The sequence below is a fragment of the Nycticebus coucang genome, chromosome 2 (genome assembly GCF_027406575.1).
Source record: "Nycticebus coucang isolate mNycCou1 chromosome 2, mNycCou1.pri, whole genome shotgun sequence".
NCBI lineage: Eukaryota > Metazoa > Chordata > Mammalia > Primates > Lorisidae > Nycticebus > Nycticebus coucang.
The window spans coordinates 183,567,753-183,592,254 of record NC_069781.1 but is presented as its reverse complement, the minus strand read 5'-3'; the positions used below and the strand labels follow the sequence as shown (position 1 = coordinate 183,592,254).

General features: G+C 59.4%; 1 protein-coding gene across 7 annotated transcripts in view; it reads right to left on the bottom strand.

Moving 5' to 3' along the window:
• ZFPM1 (zinc finger protein, FOG family member 1) overlaps positions 1-20,637 on the bottom strand; it is a 69,163-nt gene extending 48,526 nt beyond the window's left edge. For 3 of the 7 annotated variants that reach the window (XM_053554696.1, XM_053554716.1, XM_053554706.1), the window contains exon 1: positions 19,929-20,637. In XM_053554696.1, coding sequence (XP_053410671.1) covers positions 19,929-20,529 — 601 coding nt within the window. In that variant the 5' untranslated portion in view covers positions 20,530-20,637. Of the gene's footprint in view, positions 1-19,229; positions 19,896-19,928 lie in introns of those variants that run through there. The other 4 variants (XM_053554750.1, XM_053554731.1, XM_053554724.1 and 1 more) reach the window with 4 other exon arrangements.
• Between the last annotated feature and the right edge of the window lie 3,865 nt (positions 20,638-24,502).

Sequence of the window (24,502 nt, the reverse complement as noted above, 5' to 3'; positions counted from 1 at the left end):
TCGCAGGGCTCCCCACAGCTCTCGGAGCAGCAGCCTGGCCTTGCTCAGTGCAGCACTGTCAGTGGCTCCACCTGCCTGGACCCCAGCCTGCTGGCCACCCCAGTCAGCCTCACCTTCTCACAGTGGCCTCTGCTCAGTGGTCATGCAGGTGTCTGCCTCAGTGCCACAGCCTGGGATCTAGAGTGGTGCAGGTGAACCCACGAATTACTGAGGGGCTGGAACAGACTGCTTGTGGGACACTTGGAGTGTCGGGGGCCCCCAGAGCAGGGATGCTGCACCCAGGGACTGGTGCTGGGTTTGGCACCAGAGGGGACCTTCTGGGGTGGGTAAGCTACCTCCCTGGCTGGGCGAAGATGCCCTGAGGGCTAGGTGGGTGTGGGGGCTCCAGGAGGGGAGTAACAAGGTTCAGGGAGGTGAGGCACCATACCTGGGGAGCTGGCACCCACAGTCCCAGTACCCCCATTCTCCTGTGGTTAAACCAGTAGCTGATGGGCAGAAATCAAGGTCTGGAGCTGCCCTGCACTGCCCAGCCCTCCATGTGTGAGCCCCCAGCAGTGTCAGGGGCCCCTCCTGAGGGCCCTACTGTGGGTAGAGGAAGGGATGGCAGAGAGCCCTCAGGGCAGTCACAGTTCTGGGGCACTTCCAGTCCTCAAGCAGCCCCAGACCTGGTGTCAATCCATTTCACCAATGAGGAAACTGAGGGGAAGAGTGGTTATGTCCCTTGCTGAAGGCCTCTCAGCAGCATGAGGTGGCCTGCTGTCACCTAGCGCTGTCTTTGGGGGTCCTCACTCTCCAGGCCAAGGCCTTTCTCTCCTCTCACCCGGCCTCAGCTTCTCTTGCTGGCCCCTTGTCTTCTTATCTGTCTTCCCCTTGTTCCCACAGCCAGGGCCTGGGTTCTGCCAGCCACTTGCCCCTCTCCGCCCTGTGGGGGTGTCCACCTGCCTCCCTGCTGGGGTGTGGGTGGAGGCTGGGAGGCACTGCGGCTACCTCTGCCCCAGGTCCCCATAGCATGTGTGCACAAAACCCCCACAGCTCAGAGCCTCTGCCAGGGCCTCATCTAGACTTGCTTGTCAGGAAACTGGCTCCACTGGACAGATGAGGAACTGAGGCAGAGAGCAGCCACAGCAGCCCCTGTTCAGCCCCATCTCAGGTCTCAGGCCTCAGGCCCGCTGCTCACTTAGCTTTTCAGGGCATCCCAGGCTCTGGGGCACAGGGGACCTGCCCAGGCTTTGCTTTATGCATCTGGCGAATGGGTGTGGACCTGCCAACCTTGCAGAGTTTCTGTGAGGAGTGAGGGAAAGTGCTGTGGGACGCAAAGAGGTTCTGGACGTCCCAGCAGCCTGGGGTGGGGGTGTTAATGGTGAATAGACAGGTCCAAGCCCAGAATGTGTGGGGGTGGAGCTGGAGGGCTGACAAAGACTGCAGACAACATGGAAGGCTGGGGCAGTGTGCGGAGCAGGAGCCAGGCCAGCATGGGGGCTGGCTCCAGGTGGGGTGGCCGTGAGGACTTCTTGGAGGAGGTGACATTTAAGCTGTGACAGAAGGCACCCTTGGGCAAAGCTCCTGCTGTGTTCTAGAAACTTGGAAAGTAGGGGGTGGAAAGAGGGGCCAGTCACAGGAGCCCTTGGAAGGAACTGGTGCACACACTGGGCTGAAGGAGGACCCGGCCAGTGGCTGCCATGGCCTGCCACCCACCTCCAGGCAGCCCCTCAGCTCTGGGCCATCTTCTTGGGCTCCCTCAGGACCCTCCCCCTGCCCTGACTCTGCCCCTTCTCTTGGCCAGGCCAGTGGGCTGGTCCCACACCCTGTCCCCAGAGGCAGGGGCCCGGGTGCAGCAAAGCAGGGAGGCGGAGGGGGAAGAAAGAGCTGGGGCCTGAGAAAGCCCAGCCGGCTGATAGGGAGAGATTGGTTTCAGCCGGAGCCGCGGGCCTGCCAAGTCCACATCCTATCGGCGCGGCCTGCGCTTACTCAACATTCATCACTGCTGAACTCGGAAACTTTATCAACGCTAAAGGTTGGCGCCATCTCTGGGCCTGGCCACTCCCGGCCCTCCGATGGGCCTGATAGCTGCTGATAGATTACACGAGATTGTTTCACTGTGGAGAGCCGATTACAAATGCTCCTTGGGGAGGGGGTGCAGACCACGTGGATCGTGGCAGGGAGCCAGGGATGGGATGTGGGTGTGGCAGCTGTGGTTGGGATTTGTCATGGACACACTTGGGACAGCGTGGCCGAGACCATGGGATGGGGTGAGGGCAGGGCCAAGGCCACATACAGTGCTGGGGCAGCCGGCTGAGGCCACGCATAGAAGCGAGCCTGGGGAGGAGGAGGAGGAGGGAGACAGCAGCGTGGAGCAGCAGGAGCGCCTCTCCCTCCAGATGGGCGATAAGGCTAAGGCGGGTGAGGCGTGGCCAATGGAGGGGGCTGAGTGGGATGGATGGAGGCAGATGGCTTCCCAGAAGGGGCCAGCTCTAGAGCGACAGGCCCTGCACCCAACCCAAGAGAGACAGCAGCCCACCCACCTCCCTCTTGGGGGGGCCCTCCGCTGCCTGGCCTGCACCGGTGCCCTGCTCTCACCCTCACAGCCACAGTGACAGAGGCTTTCCGCCCACCGGTCTTACAGATGGCTGAGGTCTGAGAGCCCAAGGCCAGGATGGGAAGTCCTAAGAGCCCACTGAACCCACGGTTTTCATTCACCTCATTGAGCCACAGCCTGAGAGGGTGGCCACCACCTCCCCTTCCAGGTGGCCTGTACCTCGGGGGCAGGGTTTATACCTGGGCCTGGGGGGCCTCAGGGTCCAGACTGGTGGCGTGACCCTTGGGTGTCATTCAGGGAGAAAAGAAGAGGCTGTGCCCTCTGGTCAGCCTTTGTTCTGGCTCTCTGGCCAGGTCCCAAGTTGCAGGATGATCCCATTCCTGCTGCACAGATGGAGAAACTGAGGCCAAGAGGGGTCAGTGACTCTGTAGGGCCTGTGCCCAGACCTGATCTAGGAAATCCTTGTGTCCATGGGGCCCAGAGCGTGCTGTCTGGGAATCTCAAGTGACATTGGAGTACAAATCTTGCTGCCCCCTCCCCCAGCCTGCTTTCTCAACTAAAAACTGGGAGTTAAACCATCAGCCTCTAACTCGGAGGCACAGCAGAGAATGGTGGGCACCAGGCTGGGGGTGGACCTTGGGGCTCCTGCTGGGAGGACAGTAGTGGTGACCCAGCAGGGTGAAGGTGCTTCATGCTACAAGCTCAGAAAGCGGTAAATGGCAAACTTTGTTATGTGTATTTTTATCACAATAAAACAGAAAATTAAAACAGTGCTGTCCCTGAGCCATGGAGCACACAGTAGGTGCTGCATGAATGCACAGCACTGGCTCTCCTGCCCGTGTGCATCACCCCCATCCACAGGGATGCCTTTTCTCATCACCAGCTGAGGCTCGCCGGGTTGCACCCTGGGAGGGGGCTGCTGCGTGGCCATGGCATGGCAGGAACCAGACAAGATGACCTGTCCTGAGAATGTCCCCAGCAAAGCTCTGCTGTCCATCAAGGTTTGGCTCAGCTTCCTGGGGTGTCTGCTTCTGCTTTCCACAGCCCAGCAGACCCTGTTCCCCACAGTCAAGACTCTCCCAGACATGGAAAACCCCTCAGAACCACCACGGAGGGCAGACGTGCCAGGCTGGCCTGAGTGCCAAACATCCTCACAACCCCTAGCGCCCCCATTTTATGTAAGAGGGCACTGAGCTTCAGGGGTTGAAGTGGCAGGCCCAAGGGGACCCTGTGAGTGGTGAGCAGGGATTGGCACTTAGGCCATGCGGCCACGTAACCCCTCTAGTGTGTGCGAGAGCCACACTGACTATGGTTGTCTCAGGCCTTGAGTCACTGGCCTGTGAGGGGGTGGAGGTGACCCGGGGCTTAAGGACACAAGCTGAGCCTGGCGGGTCAGTAGGTGGTCAGGGAGCCCTGCTCTTGCCTGGACTCCCAGAGCCACTGTGGTCAGGCAGAGTAAGTGGAGAGGAAGAGCCTGGTACACCACAGCTGCAGAGCCTGCCAGGAGTTCCTTCAGTCTCAGGGGGACTCCTGCCTTGGGCCTAGCCCCTCTGCGACCCTCCCTACGTGTGGCTGGCAAGGGCACGTGAGGACAGGAATGCCTATCCCTGAGGCTGGACTGCCACGAATGAGTTGCTGGCATTTGAACTGGGCCCTGCGCGGGGCACATACTGTGGCTCACGTCCCTGGGACGACCTTCCTTGCTCAGACCTTCTGCTCTGCTGTCCCCTCTGTGAGGACACCCTTCGCCATACCTCAGTGTCACCACCTGCCCTCCACCAGTCCCCAGCATGGTCCCTGCAGCTCTGCATCAGAACACCTAGGACCCTCTGGAGGAGGGATTCACTTCTGTGTATTCATTCCCTTTCCCCACCAGGTCACCTAGGGTGCCGGTCCAGGCCTGGCACTGGGCAAGTACTCGGTCCATTTGGAGAACAAAGTGGACCCAGCCCCTCCAGTACCCTGCTCCTAGGCAGGGAGAGCTCACATAGCCAACAGGGGGCTAGGCATTGGGAACCCTGGAGGGGTGAATCCAAGCCCTGCGCAGTGATGGGAGCCCTTGCTCTCTGCTGGTGACAGACCCCAGTACCCTGGCACTTTCCAGTGCTTTGCCTGGACAGTGCTTATCTTGGAGGCACTGACTTTTTCTTCAACTTTCCCTTTCTCCTGTTTGCTGTGCCTCCTGGGTCACAGACAGGCATGGTTGGTATTTATGGAGCACCTACTGTATGCCTGGCATAGTCCTGAGGGAGCCAGAGCTGCCCTCCTGAGAGGGAGCCCAGAGTGAGAAGGACCTACCCGGTGTGGCTTGCTAGGCTGGGTCCTCACTCTGACCCTCATGCCACCAGGAGGGCACCGGCAACCATTTTACGGGTTAGGGGAACTGAGAGCAAAGAGAGGCGAGGGGCCTGGGCCAAAGTAATGCCTGACTCTGGTCCGACAGCCCCTCCCCATTTTCTCCCCTTAGATCTCAGCCTAGATCATCCCTCCTCACCCGCCACTATTTTCCACTTACGCACTTTTGAGAGACACCCACACCTGCTGCTGATTTTCTGTTTGGGAGGCTGGTTACACTATAGGAGCCATCAGGGCTCCAGCCAGCAGTGCGGCCGCAGGAGCCTACCTCAGCCCCATCTGGCCGACAAGATGCACCATGGGGTGCAAAGTGCAAAGAACAGGATGCAACCCCCCTACAGTTTCCTGAGCATCTCCTATAGACATTTCTCCCGTGAATTCCTAACAATGGCAGACCTAGGTTTTCAGAATGTGCCATAACCACCCAGAGCAGACCTGCTACTGCCAGGGCCTCCCAGCAGGCACAGAAACCATCCCAGGAGGCACACGCACTGATCTCCCCCCGTGTTATAGATGAGGGAACTGTGGCTTGGCAAACGTCTTCTGTTAAGATGGTGCCCCATTGCCTGCCTGGCGGGACGGGCTCCGTATGGAAGTCATCATGGGTAGAAGGACCCAGTCGCAGGAGGCCGCCCAGCTTTGAACTCAGGCTCCCTCTGGCAGCCAGAGCTGACCGCAGTTATCTGGGGAACACCCACATCCTGGCCCTCCAGTTCGGGCCTTGGGTTCTGGGCTCTGAGGGTCAGGAGGCCATTGAAAGGCCAGCCTGCCCATCCCCGTGGCCAGGCAAATCAGGGCCCTGGCAATGAGCCCTGCGGAACATTAGGTCCAGCACTGGGCAGGGGTGGTGGCACCTGTTCCCTCTTTAAAGGCAGCCTGGGGAGGAGGCCCCGCCCTCGTCGTGGAGGCCCACCCAGGCACAACAGCTCAGCCAACCCCTGGGCCTCACTCCTGCTCATTTGCATGCTCTTTTCCATTGGATACCAGCCAGGGTTTACAGGTTGGTGCCTGGGCAGTGGGGGGCGGAGATCTAGTGGGGCCCAGTTCTGCAGGGCTGTACTCCCAGAGGGACCAGCTAGGGGGAGGAGGGGCTTGGATCTAGGGGTGCTGTGCTCTGGGGATCCCAGGTCTGGGTGGCTGCACTCTGGGAGGGCCCAGCTCTGGGGGGCTGGGATTTAGTGGGGCTGTACTCTGGGGGCCCAGTTCTGGGGGTGTTGTGCTTTGAGGACCAGTACTCGGTTCTAGGCTGGGGGGGGTCTCAGCTCAGGGGGTCTTGACTATGGGGCAGTGGGATATGAGAAGTCTGGTTCTGGGCATCTGGACTCTGGGGGAGCTAGGCAGTGGCTGGGCTCTGGTGCTATAGGACTGTGGGTGACCTGCCCCAGCAGGTCTGCATGGGGCGGAGGTGGGGGGCGGTTACTTCGGCTGCAGGGCAGGCTGTTTCCCTTTCTGCTAAGTTTTCATTAAAATCCATTTATGGCTGACTCGAGGACACTGCCTGGGTCACACAGCCCGGATGCAGGCACAACTGGGCTTCACCCACGAGCCACCCCTCGGTCCCAGCCAGGGATTCTTCCCTCCTGGGTGGGAGGCCTGTTGAGGGCAACTTATTTTTAGCTGTGCCTCAGGGATGGCTATTTGGGGGCTTTCTTTGCAAAATAATGCTGGTGATGAAGATGACTGCCCACCCTTCCCTTCCAAGCTGGCGGCACCAGCTTCTCCAGCTGTGTGGAGCTTGGGTGGGTGAATGTGCGTTGGCTTTTGTTCTTAGACTTTTGGGTGGGGTGAGATAGGGGAAAACAGAACCACTCAGGGCAGGCAGATAGATAACAGCAGTCAGTGACCCTATTGCCCTTTTTATCACAGTTCCCTTCTCGCTCTCTCTTTTTTTTTTTGGTTCGAGACCCACCTCCTACTGCGCTGGAACTGGGGGGTGGGGACCCCCCGTCTTGAGTCCCGGGGGGAAGGGGGGACAGCTTAGTGCCCTGCTGCCAACACTGCCCAGAGCTCCCAGCAGGAAGAGTTATAGGATTTGAGAGGCCGGAGGAGAAGCAGAGGGTCACAATGTCAGAGGACACCGGTAGTGGCAGGCAGTGGCTTTGCCCTGCAGAGTGCTCCCACAGAACATCTTGTTAGCAACTTGAAAGGACGCTGACTGGAGTGGGGGCACTGACCTCCAATTTCCTAGAAGAGGGTGGCAGGGTCCAGAAGGGGACAGTTGCTTGCCCAAGGGTTAGGTGCAGCTGAGAGTTGGGCTGAGGCCTCTTTGGCCTCGAGGCTGGTCACTTGCAGAGTGGTGCTGAGTGAATCTGGGCTGGCCACAACTGGGTGGGACAGAGCTGGTGGTGGGGAGACTTTGAGGCAGCTGGCCAGAGTCAGCTAGGAGCTGTGAGCTCTTGGCCTGCTGGGGTCACTCCATGCTACACTCCTCAGCCTTATTTGACGGATGTGGAAACTGAGGCTCAGACAGGAACATGTCCAAGAACCAGAGTGATTGGAGCAGGCAGGCTCTGAGCCCCTGTTGTGTCCTGTACCACTGGGTCTGGGTAACTCTGACTACAAGCGGGGCTTGTCCAAGAGAAGACTCCTGGACACCAGGACTACTGTTCTGGAGCCGCCTTGACAGGGCAGGGTCCTGGACCATCTATAAACAGCAGCCATTAGCCCAAAACTGTCTGAGAACTCTGGCAGGATCCACAAGGGTGGGCAGCAGGTAGAGAGGGCTCCAGTGAGGCAGACCCAGCCTCAGGGATCCCCAGCCCGGCACAGGACCCCCAGATAGTGCCCACTGCTGCTTCTGGGTTCATTAAGACCTGGATTTTTAACCCAGTTCTCTCCCATCCAAGTCCAAAGGTTGAGGATGCTGGAACTGCAGTGCCCACTATACAGGTGAGTAGACTGAGGCTGAGGGGTGTCATATCACTTGCCCAGGCCCTGCTCCTGAACTCCAGTCACTCCAAGTAACATGCTTTCTTCCTCCCCACTGGAAATAACTGACTTCCTTTAGAATACTGAAATAAAACCAAACCCTGAAGACTGCAAGAAACTTAACTTTCTCACCAAGGAGCCTATTTCCTGGGGGCAGATGAAATGACTCTAAGAAATAAGCAAGCCCAGAGCAGGCCAGTCTCAGCCTACACTCTGCAGCTCCCAGAGCAGGCCAGTCTCAGCCTACGCCCTGCAGCTCCCAGGATACGGCCCCCAGCAGTAACTTGCCCTCTGTATCTGATGAGAGAGGTGGGGTGCCCATGGCTGCAGATGCCCCAGAATCTCCATCCAGGACAGGGACCAAGACCTCGACCAGGCCTCTAGAATCCCTTCTGCTCCCTCCCATGCTGTGTGACCTTCGGTGAGTGACTCAACCTCTCTGAACCTTAAATTGAGTTCTCCAAGGCTTCTGGGAAGACAGCATAGACAACCCCAGGCCTTGCATGCAAGTGCTCAGGAAAGGGAGCTACTGCCTAACAATGGCCACCATTATGGAGTCGGAACCACCCAGAGAAGTCACTGCCCACCTGCCCACCCCATGCCCCCTTGGCTTCCTCCCTGTAGGATTCCCACAGAATCTCATTTCTCAAGTGTCACTTAAAAAATAAATCCAGAAAGAAGGAAAAATGGTCAGCTGCCTCATACCTGCTGGGAGCCCCAAGCAGCTCCCCTGGGGGATTTTCTGTCAGCAAAGGAGTGGCCTTCTCTGGCCACTGCCCCAAGAGACATGGCAGCTGCCTGTGCCCCATCTCCCCTCCTGCACAGCGGGGACCCTGCCCACCCCCCTGTGGCTGCCTCACCTGTCCCTCAGTGGGAGGATTAGCGCACGCCAGGCCCTAATCGCAGCTAATCGCACCATCAGCGACGGATCTCAGATCAGCTGAAGGAGGCGGCTTTATCCAGACAGACGCAGTGATGGCACCTGAGTCCCATCTGGGCGCTGTCACATGCGGCCACGAAGGCAGGATGGCTGGGACAGAGTGGGAGGCAGGCCCTCCCCTTTCCCAGCTGGCAAGTGGACTGTAGTGGCCCCCACGAGCTCTGAGCACCTCCTGGGTACCCAGGCCCTGTCCTAGGCACCAGGGAGCTGATGGGGCACCAAACAGGCCAAGTTCCTGCCCTGGGCCACTGCACCCTCTCCACAAACCCATGAGGAGGGTGCTTGAACCCACTTGACAAGTGAGGAAACTGAGGCAACGACTCACCCTCCCCCAGGGTCTGATCCTGGGCAAATGGGTCCAGACTCCCGGTTCTGCTGGGACATTCAGGAGGATCGCCACCCGTCAGGTGCTCCCACGTTACTGCTACTCCGCTCTCCCCTGAGCAGAGGTTTGCACCCTGTGCCTACCGAGCCCAGGCCTGGGCACAGTCTCCACACAGAGGCCTCAGTAGTGTGGCCTGGCCTGGGGGTCAGGGAGGGTGGGAGGGATGGCCAAGGGCTCCCCTCCTGGGCCCCTGTCCCCCCTTCCTACCTTCTTTTTCAAAAACATAATTTATCTGTGTATTATCAAGAAATCCAGACACTTTAATCAGTGAGCTATGAAGTCAGAATTTCCATTCTTATCTTCGGGAGGAGTGGAAATGGGGGAGATAGCGCCGCGCGGATCGCTGGTGGGAATGTTAATGGGTGGAGAGGCTGGGCCATTGGCCATGGCGCAGCTATCTCCTCCATTATCAACGCTGTATCTCGCCAACCATCTTGGCGCAGTAATGGGGCCAGTTCAACTTTCCCAGTTATCACAGGAGCTGAAACCTGTGCCCGCCAGAGGCCTGGACCAGGAGACAGTGTGGGGCGGTGGACCAGGCTTCAGCCTGCAGAGCCGTGAGGGAGAGGTGATGGCTGGCCAGCAAGGGCCTGGGTGCCCACCGACCACCAAAACTGTACAGTGAGGGGTGAGGGAGGTCCCTCTGCTTTCTGGATATGGGCCTAAGGCCCAAGAGGGGAAACTGAGGCAGGCCGCCTCAGGGTGCCAGGGGGCTGGGGTAGTCCCAGGCCTTCCTGAGCTGTGCAGAACCATGACACAGAAGGAGGGTAGGTGGTGTACAGGGAATGCGGGCAGGGGTGTAAACACCCTCTCCTTTTGCCTTGGGGCCTGAAGGGTCCTCTGTGCCCACTGGGATAGGTGTGGGAGCAGGAACCACATGTGTCTGTGATAAAGACAGCCGGGTGGGAGCACCCTGGTGGGCTCTGCCGCTGCAGATCCTGACTGAGGTGCAGCTCACCTGCCCCAGCATCACCCTCAAATGTTGGAGGGCTGCTCACATGTCTGCAGGGCCCCACGTGGGATGGGGCCCTGGGGCCTCATAAACACAGCGCCTCCATCCTAGGAAGGAAGGCACCCCATGTCCACCTGTTCCAGCCCCTAAGGAGAGAGGAGGATAAGTAAGGTATGGAATGAGGGTATCTATCACTCAAAGACCCCCAGCTGGCCAGAGCACTGTCCCATGGGTCTGGGAGCTCTGGGACCTGCCCTGGGCTTGCCTGGCTCAGCCTGTGCCAGACTTGGCCATGGCTCTGGCATCTGTCCTACAGCTCTAAGACCCAGACAGGGAAGGGACTCGTCCAAGTTCACACAGCCAGGGAGAACAAGTTGACACTAGTGCTGGACACTGCCTGGAACCACACAGAGTCCTCAGTTTCCTGGGTTTGAAATGGGTCTCCCAAGCCTGCAGGGAGCAGGGAAAGGTCCCCCATGAAAACCAGCACAGTCGCCATTTTGGGGCAGCTTTTCTAGCAGGGTTGGGAGCTCAAGCACCAGTGCTGGGTCTGACCTCTAAACTCTAGGCCTCAGTTTCCCCTTTGTGCACTGGGTCTTTTGTAAAGGCTGCTGAAAGCAGGATGTGAGGTCACATCTATAAAACCCTAGGCACAGTGCCACACAGGAGGCAGGGGCCTGGAAAGTACTCAAACGCCAGCTGTGACCTAGTGGCCAGCAGGCTTGGCCCAGCACTGCACACAGAGGCGGCTCAGGCCGTGGCTGGCAACAGCTTTGAGCCTTGGCCGCCCCTCCTGTTACAGGCTCTAAGTGCCTGATGCCAGAGGAGCCTAGGCGTGGCTGAGTAACCCTGGGTACTGCTGTGGGAAAGAGCCCTCTCCCTGTTCCCTGCCTTGATGGGGAATCGAGGCAGGTGGCTGTGACAAGTGCAAGTGCGCAGGGCAGATCAGGAGCGCTGGGGTCTTGGAATCAGATGCCAGGGGGAACTGGCAAGGAGCAGGCCCGAGGAAGGCTGAGTGCTGCAGATACCCAGGGGACAGAGGCAGTCTGGGGAGTGGTGCAATGGTCCCCTCTGCCTCTTTACTTTGATTTTGTGACAACACAGAGCACACAGGGGCTTGACCCAGGCTGTGGGGTCAGGTCCCACTAATCCTCTGCCCTGGAAGTGGGCATCACTGTCCACTTCAGGGCAAGAAACCAGAGCTCAAGGGAGTCGCATGATTTAGATGGAGACAAGGCACCCTCAGACCCAGCCTGTGCCCCACCAATCCCTACTCTGCAGATGTGGAAATGGTGGCTCAGAGAAGAGAGGTGACCCATAGCCACAGAGTCTGAGCCATGATTCCATGTCCCAGCCTGTCCTCAATGGTGTCTGTCCACAGGGCTGGAGGCCCCTGGGTTCAGAAACCCCATCGGGCTGTCTCCTCCTTCTCAGGAAACTGCACAGCTGCCAGTTCCAAGGTCCTGGGACACAGGTAGCCAGCCTGGGAGTTGGGCAAGGCTTATGCCAACTACCCCAGCCCCAGTCCGCTATTCTCTAGCAAGAAGATCACTTGTGTGCTGTGTGACCCAGGTATAGCCACCTATCCTCTCTGAGCCTTCATTTACTTGTGTGCAAAACGGGCTGGGAACCTTATCCTAGGTTAGTGTCTGGAGAGTCACAGGAGGGGATACCTGCAACGCACTTAGCAGACAGGAGCATGTGGGATGCTGGGCTGACATAGGCTGGAGGGTCCCTGTTCCCATCCAGCCCTGGGGCAGGGGATGAAGGGGACCAGGAGTGCCACAACCATAGAAGCTGCACTAGCCCTAGCACCCATTGTAGAGGTGGGGAAGTGGAGGCTCCAAGCAGCTACAGGCAGTGGCCCAGGGAGGCAGCTTATCTGTCTAACCCAGCTCTGGCCAAGGTCAGTTGCCACATTCCTACCCCAGCAGGGCCACTGCCTTCTTCCAAACAAGGGGCCATGAAGGAGGGAGACGGAGGAGGGGAGGACCCCAGGCTGGAGGAACCCTAGGGATGGCACGGGGCAGGACATGGGGCAGGCTTTGACCACCCCTGGGATCCACAGACCCAGCTCCTGCACCACCCTCCAGGGCCTTAGTTTTCTCACCATAAAATGGGTTGACCAATACTGACAATGATCTTAACAGCATGTAAGATCCCTGGGCAGAAAGAGGACAGATGGGGCTGGGGCACCAGGGTGTGCCACAGCCAGGGAGAGTCCCACTGCTCTTCAAAGGCTCATGCTGGAAGGGCAGGGGAGGCAGCAGACGGTGAAATGTCCAGCCCTCAGGGCTTCTGGCTGAGTATCAATAAGGCAACCAGCAGCTCCATGGCAATCAAGCCCACCAAGGAGCTGACCCCAGAACAACACCTGACAGTTTGCATCCAGGACCTGATGCACCCCACACAGAGGTGAGGGGGTGTTCTTCTTAGTAAACCCCCACTTGAAAAGCAGAAACTGGGGCACGAGAGGAGCCACTTGCCCCAGGGTCACAGTGAGGCACATCTCCTGTCCCCACCCCACCCCACCCCACCCCACAGGCAGTCTCCTGCTACAGGGTGGTTGGTCTGTAGCCCAGACTTGGGGGATGAAGCTCTGGTGCAGGCCATGGGGGTTGGGAACTGGGGGCCTCTTCCTGCTGTCCTCAGACCGTTCGGTGGTCCTGTGGACAGGCCCAACCCAGGTCCCCACCCTGACCCAGGACTCTAGGCCTGGTGCAGAGGGCTGCTGTATGTTAGGCACTATTGCATAGTGGCCCTGCTTGAATCTCAGTACAGCTACGCAGAAGGGGCCCGCGCTAGTCCTGTTCATGGATGAGAAAACCAAGGCTGGGACTAGGGACAATGCTGGCTATGGCTACTCATCTAAGAGCCAAATCCGTCATCTCCACTCTGGATTCTTAAGTCAGGTTCACGAGCTGAAGAAGCCCAGGCCTCTCCCAGAGCTAGACCCCTACCCACTGCCCCCAGGCCAGAGGCAGGACTCAAGTCCCAGCCTCTCAGGACCTTCTTGTCCTCATGGGAAAAATAAGGCACTGGAGTTGGGAGTGCCCAGTGAACCAATGGGCAAACAGAAGCAGAGAGGGGCACTGCACCGAAACACTGGGGCTCCTATGAGGCGCCACTCAGGCTGCTTGCCTGCCAAGGCCCTGCTCCTCCTGACCCACCTTCCAGGCTGAGATGAGCCCCCTGCCCTCCTGGCCCAGCCAGCTACAGCTGGGGACTCTTGCCGAGCCCCTTCTTTCTCACCCAGGGGGTCCTGGGGTCCCCTCACTGGGTTGCTGGGCCCCACAGCCCCCAGTTCTTGCTGGCTTAGTGCGAACCCTTCCAGACCCTCCTGGCCCTCTCCTCTGACAAGCAGCATGAGCTCCTGAGCTCCTTGATGGCTCTCTCAGGCAGGAGTGCCCTGGACTGAAGACCATCCCAGGACCCAGAATACCAATACCTGGGAATGAGCACTCCTCCTCCTGGCTGTGTGCCCTGGGCCCATCCAAGGCTGGGTAGCAGGAGGGGAGGGCTAGTCAGGCAACAGGGGAGTGCCAGGGGCCATTCTTGATTCCCCCCCAGTTCCTGTAGCCAGGGGCTGTGGACCACAGGGTCAGAGCCCACATGCGTTTACATGCTGGGCTGTCCTGAGAGACAGCACGGGAAGAGGGACTTCTCTGTCTCAGATAAGTTGGAAACCACAGTTCTGACCCCACCAACTGACCGTGAAGAGATAGAGGAGGAGGAAGGGGGGAAGAAGGGGAAAAGAAAGGGGAGGAGGGAGGAGGAGGGAGAGGGAGGAGGAAGGGAGGGGGGGAGGAAGAGGAAGGCAGTGGCAGCTGTCTCAGGGAACAGGTGTTTCCCTTTGACTCACAGAAATGCTCAAGGGGGCAGGTACTACCATTGTTGCCACTTTTCAGGTGGAAAAACTGAGACTTATGCAGGGCAGGCCACATCTCTGGTCCCATGGCTAGTAAATGGTAGATCTGAGCAAGCCATATCCATTTTACTCCCTTTGGTCATTTATTAGAGTTCCAGTGAGCCCACTATGGGAACAGGATAGACCCAGCCTGCTCTCAGGGGGCTCTCAGGACTAAGAAGGGCCAGCAATGGCACAGACTGTTGACAGTGGCCAGCCAGGGGCTCTGAGCACTGGAGCAGCCATGCAGAGGCCGGCAGACCATTTGTGAGACTGAACAAAGCCAGAGAGAAGTTACCAAGTCTTAGCTTGGACACAGGCCTGATGAGGCACTTGGCCCTGGGGACAGCTGACTTTCCTCCTCTTCAGAGCCACACTGTTTGGGACCTGGAGGTAGCTGAGCTCTCACCCAACAGTATAGCTGAAGACCTGGGACCTGAGTGGTTAGGATGTGCCCAGGGCACACAGCCAGGAGGAGGAGTGCTCATTCCCAGGTATTGGTATTCTGGGTCCTGGGATGGTCTTCAGTCCAGGGCACTCCTGCCTGAGAGAGCCATCAAGGAGCTCAGGAGCGTGGATGTGTAGCTGTGGCCTCAGTTTTCCCCTCTGTGAAATGGGGACAGGAGCCACTGGGCACCTCCAGTAAGGTCCAGGGGCAGGGTGGCCAGGCTGGCCTGCACACAGGCCCAAGCCGGGGTCCGTGGGGTTGGTGATACCAATCGGCGAGGCAACAGCTGCCTCCACGAGGAGGCCTGTCGATGGCAGATAGGCCGGCCGGGAGTATTATTCACAAGCCCGTCAAGCCCAGGACGTCTGGTTGGCATAGAAACAGGAGATAAGGGGCACAATTAATGGCATCACATTCCCTCCTCCTTTCTTCCCCAACTGACCCATTTAAATCCCTGGCGAGCTCGGTGCCATGTTGGGTTCCTGGTGACCTCCGGGGAGGGGCAGGCGGGCCCGGAGGTCCCAGGCCCTGGAGAAGGGCTGGGTGAAGCCTCCCTAGGGGCTGTCCCTGAGCAGGAATACCTCAGAAGGAGGCTGCCTGCCAGCCGGCAAGGGGAAAGATCCAGGGGCCTCTGCTCCCAAGGCCCATTTCCTAGATGTGAAGATTGAGGCCTGGGGGCAGGCAGAGGCAGGAGGATGGTGAGAAGGGTGTGATGTTCACAGACACACTGGGTAAGAGCACAGCCAGGACCCATCACTTCTTAGGGGAGAACCTTCTCTGTGGTTCACTTTTCCCAGATGAAAAAGAGTGATAAAAATAGGACTTGCTGTAAGTGAACACAGAGCTGGCCCAGTGTGGCTCTTCAAGTATTAGTTATTATTAATATTACTAGTAGCGTCAAACAAACAGGTGAGCTGTTGGTATTCCCTGAGGCCCAGGAGTGCAGAAAAATCACCACCGGCCTAGAGCCAGGGTGAGGCCCCACACCAGCTCCAAGGGGACAAGAATTTGGGCTCCAGTGTCCCCAGAGCCCTGGCTGGAGGTTCAAGGGCGGGGGCTCTGAGAGTCCCTCCCAGTCTCTAATTCCCAGGACTCTGCAGTTGACCAGGGCTAAGGCCAGCTTAGGGCAGGACTCACACCCCTCCTGACCCTTGAATGGCAGATACTCAGACACCTGTTTTTCAGAGAGTAAAAAAGGATGTGGAAGTAGCATGCCCAAGGGGAACCAAGCACTTTGGGTGGCCGGGCTACTGAAGCCCTTTCCAGCATTCCCTGCCATCACGCTGCAAGGTGGTCCCCGGAGTCTTGACCCATGGGGCCTCTCACACTGGGAAGGGGAGTGTAGACAGCTCTGTGCAGACAGCCACTCTCATGGTCATAAAGTACCTCAGAGACCACCGCATTGTCCTCCAGCCCTAGCCAGACTCTCTTTGGACCTGGAACTGGAAGGGGCCCCTGCCAGGCATGGCCAGCACTGTGACCAGCCTTGTGGTGGGCGTGGGTGCTAGAGAGAGCAGGCAGGTGCCTGCTTGGAGTGAGTTAGTCATCCTGTGGCCACCAATAATTTGTTGAATCAAACTCTGAGAATGTGTGAAAAACGCCCTGAGATGGAGCAGTGGGGTGGGGTGGGGGCAGGAGAACCCAGCCAGCCTGGTTTCCGTTGGCATTTGGGATGTGTGGGCTCCCAGTACTTTCAGCCCCACCTGAGGGCTCCCAACAGCCCTGGGGGCTTATTCCTGACCTGGCCTTTTTGGGGAGAGAGCCTGAGGTTCTATCCTAGTCCCCCCTGCCACCACATCTGTGCCCAGGTGGGTCTCAGTCTCCTTTCATTAAACTTGGCCAGAACCTCTCCTAGTCTCCTCTCTGGGTACAGTGCTGAACCCCCCCCACACACACACACAGTGTCACATGCCTTGGCTATAACCAGGAATCATTGCTCCATTTATCAGAGTTGGAAACTGAGGCCCTTCCCTGACCTGACTCCTCACTCTGCTCTCAGGCCTGCTCCCCAATTCACTCACCAGCCTCTTGCAGGCCACTAGGGCAGTGTCTGGGGCCCAGTGCTTACATACAGCCAGTGCACAGCGCCCCCCTCCTGCTTGGGGAACCTGCTCAAAAAGGCATCAGCACAGCGGGTTCCCCCCAAACAGCCCCAGCCACGGAAACCACCTTGATATTTTCTCTCTCAAGAAAACTCCGAGCAGGTTACACCTGATACTTGCAGGGAGCCAAAGCCCAATATGATTCATGGGGGAAAAACACCCTCTCCCCTTCGGAGGTGACAACCCACCTCTGGCTGTCTTGCACCATCTAAAAGGAATCAAGGCGGGGCGTCCTCCCTCCCCCAACCTCCTGGTGGGGCAAAGTCAGTTTTCTTCCTTCCTGACAGGCTGTACTGCCAGCCACAGGGCACGGATCAACTTCTTGGGAATTAAGCATGTTTGGGGAGCAAACTCCAGACGGACCAGAGCCGGACGGCTGCTTCCCCCCCACCCCCTCGCGTTCCAAGGCGCCCGCTCGCCAGGCCGCCACGCCCCCGCGCTGCAGTTGCCTCGAACCCTGCCGGGCCTGGTGGCCGTAGATAAGGCCTCTTATCGCCCTTGGCGATCGCCATCGGCCCGACAGGGCTGGTGCTTATCGGATCTCACATCGACCCGGGCGGGAGGAAAGCTGGCGAGCTGAGGGGCGCCGGGGGTCTCGAGCTGCGCCCTGCCCTGCGCTCTGCGCCAGCGCGGCCCGGCCTATCGTCTCAGCCATCTGGCCGGCCAAGGCCGCGCTCCCGCCTCGCCCTCCCCCCGCTCCCACGTTTGAAGTTAATAAATGGAAGCGCCTATCGCAGCCACCATCGGTTGCGCGCCTTATCAGCGCGGCACATCTATCTCCGCGCGGAACAAAAGGCGCACAGAGGCGCGGGCAGCTGCGCCCCAGCTTTGATGGGGGCGGAGAGGGGAGGGTGGCTCGACCCAAAAGCGCTCCGCCCCCCTCCCGCTGCACCCACAGCCGGGCCGCAGGTGAGGCCAGGGCAGGCGCAGGCCGCAGCAAGGGCCGCTAGCGCAGCCGCTGGCAAAGGGCGGCAGGGCGCCGCCGCTTGGTGACAATCAGCCTTCGCATCTTAACGTGCTGAGATCTGCCAGGGGAACGAGGTGCCCAGGGCCTGCAGCTGCAGGGAGGGTCTGGGCCGCCTCCTAGGTCTGGCCCCCTCCTCTGCCTGGGTACTGGAGGCTTAAGGGTAGGCTTGGGGGACTGGGTCCCAGTCCCCAACTGCAGGCTCGGCCTGACCAGTTGGGTTGGGCTCTCGCTGGCTCTTGAGCCCTTATCAGCGCTGGCAATCGGTTCCCAACCTGCGATCTCCCTGCCTGCGCTATCTGCATTTCTCATCACTCTGACACACACACACACACACACACACACACACACACACACAAAACCACACAGAGGCACACAGGGGAGGAGGGGAAAAGAAACCAGAGAGCCAGCGCAGACCGGGACCTGTGGGTGGTTTTTAATAGGAGTTGACATGATAGAAGGCGACTTTCAGAAAACAGGTCCTGGGTGCATTGGGGGAGCTGGGTTATGGGAACCTAGATTCATGCCTGCGTTCCCCCACCAGAGACTTCTCACAGGCGAGCCCACATAGGGTGCTGGTGGCAGTAGTCATGTAGGCATAGACGGCAGTGCCCTGGAGTCTGGGGATGGTCAATTCCTGGCGGACAGGGCACAGATGACCTGCCAGTTTGGCCTGGAGGCAGCGGCCCTGGGAGGAAGCCTGATGCCTGGCCCTGGTCTCCAAGGGCAAAGTTATTAATGAGGTAGGGTGGAGAGGGGCGCTTCCTGTGTCCTCACTCCCTAGAGGGGCCCAGCAGCCCAGGGGCCCCAAGAGCGGGAGGCACTCCTTCAGGGACACTGGCCACGAGAACATGCAGCCTAATTCTGCAGAGAGCTGCTCTCTGGCTCACTGGCAAGAGACTGGGCCTGGGCCAAGTGCCCGGGCCTCCTCCCTGACTGTGGGCAGCCCCCCTGGATGCCAGGGAGTGACTGTGGGCATCTGGGGGCACTATTTGCTGCTCATGCCACCTTGGTCAGGACACTGGGGGAGCCAGGAGAGGGCAGGGAGCGCTTGCGTTTAAGTCAGTGATGGAGCTCCAGGGTCTAGGTGGCTGGAGCCAAGTGCAGGGGCTGCAAGAGCTGCACCCCCTCCCAGCCATGCGGCTGTGCGGCCAACATGGGTGGCAGTGGAGTGGGCTGCCACTTACTTGGCCAAGCGTCTCCACACCAGGTATCCCCCTCCCCAGCTCTCTCTTTCTGTCTCTAGATACAAAGCCTGGGAGAGTCAAGCAAGAGATAAGATCACAATTTCAGCCCGTCCCGACAGAGCGATCTTATCAGGACGGGACTTGCAGAATGGAATATTTTAAACTTTATCTGAGCACAGATCGGGGCCACCCTATCGCCGCACCATCTCTGAGATGCGGGGGAGGGGCAGGCGGCGAGGTGGCCGCGCACCGCCCAGGCCGCGCCCCCAACTACCTTCCTCCCAGCCCTCTGGGCGGCAGCCCTTCTCGGGCCGGACCCTGGAGCCCGAGCCGACGCGGGGGCCTGGCCGGCCGGCGGAGATTAGGTGACGGCGCGCTTGGCACACAGAGTGGGGGGCGCGGCGCGGGGTGAAGGTCGCTGGCGCTCGAGGGCAGAGCGGGGCCGGGAGGCCGTGCGGGGGCGGCGCGCGGCTGCGGGGCCCCGGCGCAGGCCGTGGGGGGGGCGGCGGGCAAAGTTTGACTCACGCTTGATCTGCCGGGGGTTGCTCTGTTTTCTCCTGGACATGTCTCCGGCGCCGCGCGCCTTCCCGGCGGCCGCCTCTAGCCCCTGGCGGGCGGCGGCGGGCGGCGGGGGCGCGGCGGGGCCGCGGGGCAGCTCATGCCCCCGGCCCCCGGGCTCCGCGGCTGCCCCGGTCCGCGCCCCCACCCCGCTGCGCCTGGTCCGGGAGTCGCCGGCGTCAACGCGGAGGCCTGAGGCCACGGCCCAGCGCTGCGGGCGTGCGGACTGCCCGCGGGCCGGCGGGCGGCTGGCTGGTCCCGCTCCTCCACTCCCGCGTGCACGCCGCGCAGCTCGGCGTTTCTCAAGGGAGCCCACGGGCTGCGAGCGGCGAACCGGCGGCCGCGGCAGGGGAGCGGCGAGCTGGAGGGCCGGCGAGGGGCAGGGCATTCACGGGGCGGGGCCTGCGCGGCGCCGGTCTCCATTCGCCCCGCCTCGTCCCCGCCCCCGGAGTCCGGGCCCGCCCGCCTGGGCCTCTCGCCCGCCCCCAGCCCTGCCCCAGGTGGCCTGGACTTCCCCTCGCCGGTCCCGCCCCAGGCCCCGCCCGCCTGGGCCTCCTGCACCCCGGCCCGGCCCGGCCCCTGGCCCTGGGCAGATCCACAGCCTTGTCCACTCCTCCTTCGGCTCTGAGGCTGTGTCCCAAGGCCGGCCAGGACTCGGCGACCTACCCCGTCCCGCTACCCAGCGGCTCCAGGTCCTGCCGGGCTCCGTCGTCTCTGCTCCCGCCCCTCGGCACCAGCTCCGCCCCCAAAGCTGACCCGATCTGGTTGGGCCCTGAGACCCCCTGGGCCCCGCCCACGACGCTCTGCCCCCCGCCTCTTCACTCTGTGGCCCCGCCCCAAGGACTAGGCCCCGCCCTAGACCCCGCGCCTTGGGGGCCGGGAAGATCTGGTCGGAAATCTCCTGGCCTTGCCCAGACTTGGGTGTAGGGTGGTTTCTGGACCGGAACTTCCGACTGAGACTACGGTGACAGCTCAGACCGGCTGGAAATAGAGGAAAGGGCGCGGAAGCCAGCAGCCCTGGGCACTGCCTTTTGGCACCTCTCTCGTTGCTGACCAGGGGAACCTCTTCAGGGCAGCCCGCTGGAGGCCCGTGCAGGACGAGTCCAGCGATGCCTCTGCCTACATTTCCTGTCCTGTTTGGGACAGTCCAAGGCAGCCGGGTCCCTGGAGGCAGTACTGTCTGCTCCAGTCCCCAGAAACGAAGAAAATTGTGGATCAGGGACTGGCTCAAGGTCACACAGCAGCCAGATGGTATTATTATCATCATTTTGTCCTATTTCTTTTACAGATGGGGTCTCACTGTCGCTGAGGCTGGAGTGCAGCCGTGCAGTTGCGGCTCCCTGTAGCCTGAAGCGACCCACCCACCTCAGTCTCACTGGCTGAATTGTATATTACTTTGTTTTGACATTCTTGGTTTTCATTTAATGCCTGCCCCCTCTCTCCATATTCATAAGAAGCAAGCGTTAGCAGGGTCCAGGGGCTAAAAGGAAGGCCTTGGCAGAGAAGACCTCCGTGCCCCATCACACAATCATTCCCACCAACACCCCATGCCGGGGCTGGTGAGTGTCGTGTGCTCTGCTGAGACCTCGTATCCTTCCAACTTCTGTGCCCTGTGCCCAGCTCTGTGGTCAAGGAGAAGGGGAGAGACACTCCCAGAGCCCAGCTCTCTTGCCTGCCCCTGCCACCAGCCTCAGGGAAGGCCACAGGGCAGGGGAGTGGCAGGGAGGACAGCAGGCTGGGGTTGCTCCAGTCACCCATCTGTTGAGATAGGAACTCTGGGGCCAGGAGGCCAAGAGATTGGCCAAGGGTCACAAGGCTGAGGGTCAGCTTGTCTTGCTCTCTGCCATTGTCCTCCCTCAGCTGCTCTCTGGGGAGGGTGGCCCACATCTGACCAGTTCATGTAGTCCTGGGTCCCCAAAATGTTTGTCAGCTGTGTGGAGCACCCTACCTGTCTGGGGTTCCCACTGGGCCTTGCTCCTTACTAAAGGGAGGCCCCTCTATAGGACAGGACCTGGGAGCAGTGGCAGATCCCTGGAGGAGGTGGCCTTGGGTTGGCACCTGTGCTGGGTCTGAGGCTCCCAGGCTGGCACAGCTGGAAGGCCAGAGATCTGTGTTGAGATAGATTCGAGGGTCAGCAGGAGGAAGAGAGCCTCGTTCACTAATTCGTGATGTCTGTCCAGGGTGCAGGAGAAGATGGATGTTACTTTGGCCTCTTTTTGCCTGACCTGATTTGTTTCTATGATCCCATGTATGGATAAAAAAAACTCAGGCTCTAGGAAAAAGATCACCCAGCAACTTAGGGGCAGGCAGAGGGTCGAAAACAGAGCCTGTGGACCCAGCACCATCATTTGTGGGGCCCTGTCCAAGATGAGAATAGGACAATGTATGTGTGGTACCTGTGGCTCAAGGAGTAGGGCACCAGCCCCATATACCAGAGGTGGTGGGTTCAAATCTGGCCCTGGTCAAAAACTGCAAAAAAAAAAAAAGAGAGAAAGAGAATAGGAAAGTGTGGAGCTGCATGAGGAACTTAAACATTCTAGGGCACAGGAAGCAGAGTGCCAACCAAGCTGTGCCCCCACACCCCCAGACCCCCCTGTTGAGCTGGGCCAGGGCTGTTTCTTCAGCACAGTCCTCCTACACTCTGTCCCTCTACCTGCCTGGGAGGGGGTGATATACAGATGAGGAGCTACAGCTCGGGAGGGGAGGATGATGGCTTTGCACACACTACTGCGCCCTCAAGGAGGGGGTCTACTGATCATGACAGGCTGTGGGGAGCCCAGAATTGGAGCAACCACTGGATGAGGTGACATTAGGTGGGACTTCGTAGGAGTCTCTGCTCAGGTGGGAGAGGCACAGCAGGGTATGGGGTCACTCCAGGGTGTCCAGGCCGAGCCCACCTGGGCATCTCCACCTCCACAAGTTGCCCACTACAAACTTTAATTTCCATGTGTCTGTGAGGTGTGCCAAGATTCACATTCAAAGTCATCAATGGGGAAAACAGAATTGCATTTAACCTGCATTCTGCACTGTCACCACCCTAGGCCCCTACACCCCCGTTGGGGTTATCTCCTGCTCTCTAGATTTGAGCCATCAGAAGCTGCTGGGGTCCCCACCCTTATAGCAGGCTCCCTAGGAGGCACCAAGGGTACCCAGCCCAGGAACGTCCACTGCGGAAAGTCCCATCCTGGGTGCCCACTCAGGGGCAATGTCATCGTCACAGTCAGCATAACTTGCACTTCCTGGGCCCTTTTTTGGGGCTGGTCTGTGTTCTTTTGGGACTTTGTGCAGACCTCTGAAGGTTATGCCCACCAGGGTCTCCCAGGCTGGAAGTGGCAGAGTGAGGACCTGTAAGAAGTGCTGTTATGGTGGTGGCCCAGAGGCCTCTCCCCATGAAAATGACATCTGTCTGAAGAGCAGAGCCCAGAGCAGTGGGGGTGCACAAGGAAAGGCAGGGCCAGCACAGACAGGAGCCTGGGCTTATCATGGAAAGACGTGTGTGTGAGCCAACATGCTCACAGTTCCTCCTGCCCTGAGAGGCTCAGGGCCCCTGACCCCATCTCTGGGTTCTGCACCTTTCTTTATACTGGGAGGCCACGGAGGAGCCACTCAGAGGTGGCCTATGAGGCTCCCCACGCTCCCCAGCCTCCCTTCCTTGTTCCTGGACCTATATCAGTGCTCAACTCTGGGTTTGGATATGTGTAGGATAGCAGCCACAGCCACTAAAAATCACACTGATATATTGCCTGCAAGCCACACCAGGTCAACGTGAGTTTTGCATAACCCGCTGTGGTGGGGGCTTCAGTCACACCACATAATAGAGGCAGAAACCAAGGCTCAGAGTGGTTGAGCTACTTAGTGGCAGAGCTGGGGTGTCACCCCAGGAAAGCACCATCTGCAGCCCAGAGTGCCTGGGGCTGCCACAGCTGGGATGCACCCCAAGGTCTGGCCAGATGAGGCCTCTGCATCTGGGTTGCACCTGACTCCTCTACATGTTCCCCACAGTGTCTGTGATGTCATGTTCTCAGGGCTCTGAGGTGCTCTGACACACGCTGCCAGCCTACCCTGTCCTTCCTTGCCCACTGTCCACCACCCTAGTTGGTCCTCCACTGCAGGGGGAAGCCAGTGGGACCTTCCCAAGACCCATCTGTGGTAACCTCAAGCCCCGTCCTGCCCTGCCTTAATCTTTGAACCTCCCTGTATATGGATCCAGGCATCCTGTGGATCCACAAGCTGTTTTAAGCTGCCAAGTGCATTCTTACTGCCCATTGCCTGGCCTGGCCCTCTCTGTTCCTACTTGTGGGGCAGGCCCAGATGCCCAGCACTCAGCATTCTGCACTGGACATCTTACCCCAGCACTGTCAGGCTCAACATCATGGAGCAGCCTTGTTGAGCTCTGACATCCATCAATGCAGCCTGCTCACAATAGCTTCTGAGGAAGGGACTGGTAGGACTCCCATTCACCAGATGAGTAAACTGAGGCTCAGAAAGGGAAGTCACTTGCTGGAAGCCACATAGCAGGCCAGTGGCAGAGCTAGAGTTGCAGGAAACAAACTTTGGGCTGGCACTGGCAGCCACATCTGGGGAAGGGGTCCCAGGATCTGCCCTGGCCCCTGTCTGTCCAGGCCTCCCTCCCAATCCCCAGGCTCTTGAGCCACCGGCAGGCGTGCCAGGGACCGTCCTGACATTTGTCAGCGCTGGCTCTGTGAAGGGTTTAATTAACTTCCTGTTTCAATGGCGGGATAATGAGTTTTAAGCACCACGTGATTCAATAAGGAGGTCAAACGGCAACGCAGATGTCAAAATAAATTGAGGAATTGGGAGGCCGCCTGCTGGAGGGGGGGTTCGGTGGGCTCCTGGGTACTGCCTGGGCCATGCCCCTCTCCAGCAGGCCAGCTGCTGCCATGGCAGCCCCATCGCCACTGGGGCCAGGACTGGCCTGGGGCCCCACAGTCCCGACAGCCAGCAGCTCTCACAGGTTCACCCTCTGACAGCCGCAGACTGTCCTTGGGTGTAGGCTGGGAGGTCAGTCATGCCCTGCCCAAGTGGGTCCCATTGACCAGGCCAGGCAAGGTAACCGTAGGCATGGGCAGGAAGTCTCACCTAGACGTTTCCTAACGTCTGAGACTAGTAACGTCACAGACTTGTCTCCCAGCTCTCTCCCTTCCCTCCCTCCTTTCCCTCCCTCCTTTCCTTTCCTCCCTTCTCTTCCTGCTTCCTCTGTCATTCCACTTACAAGCATG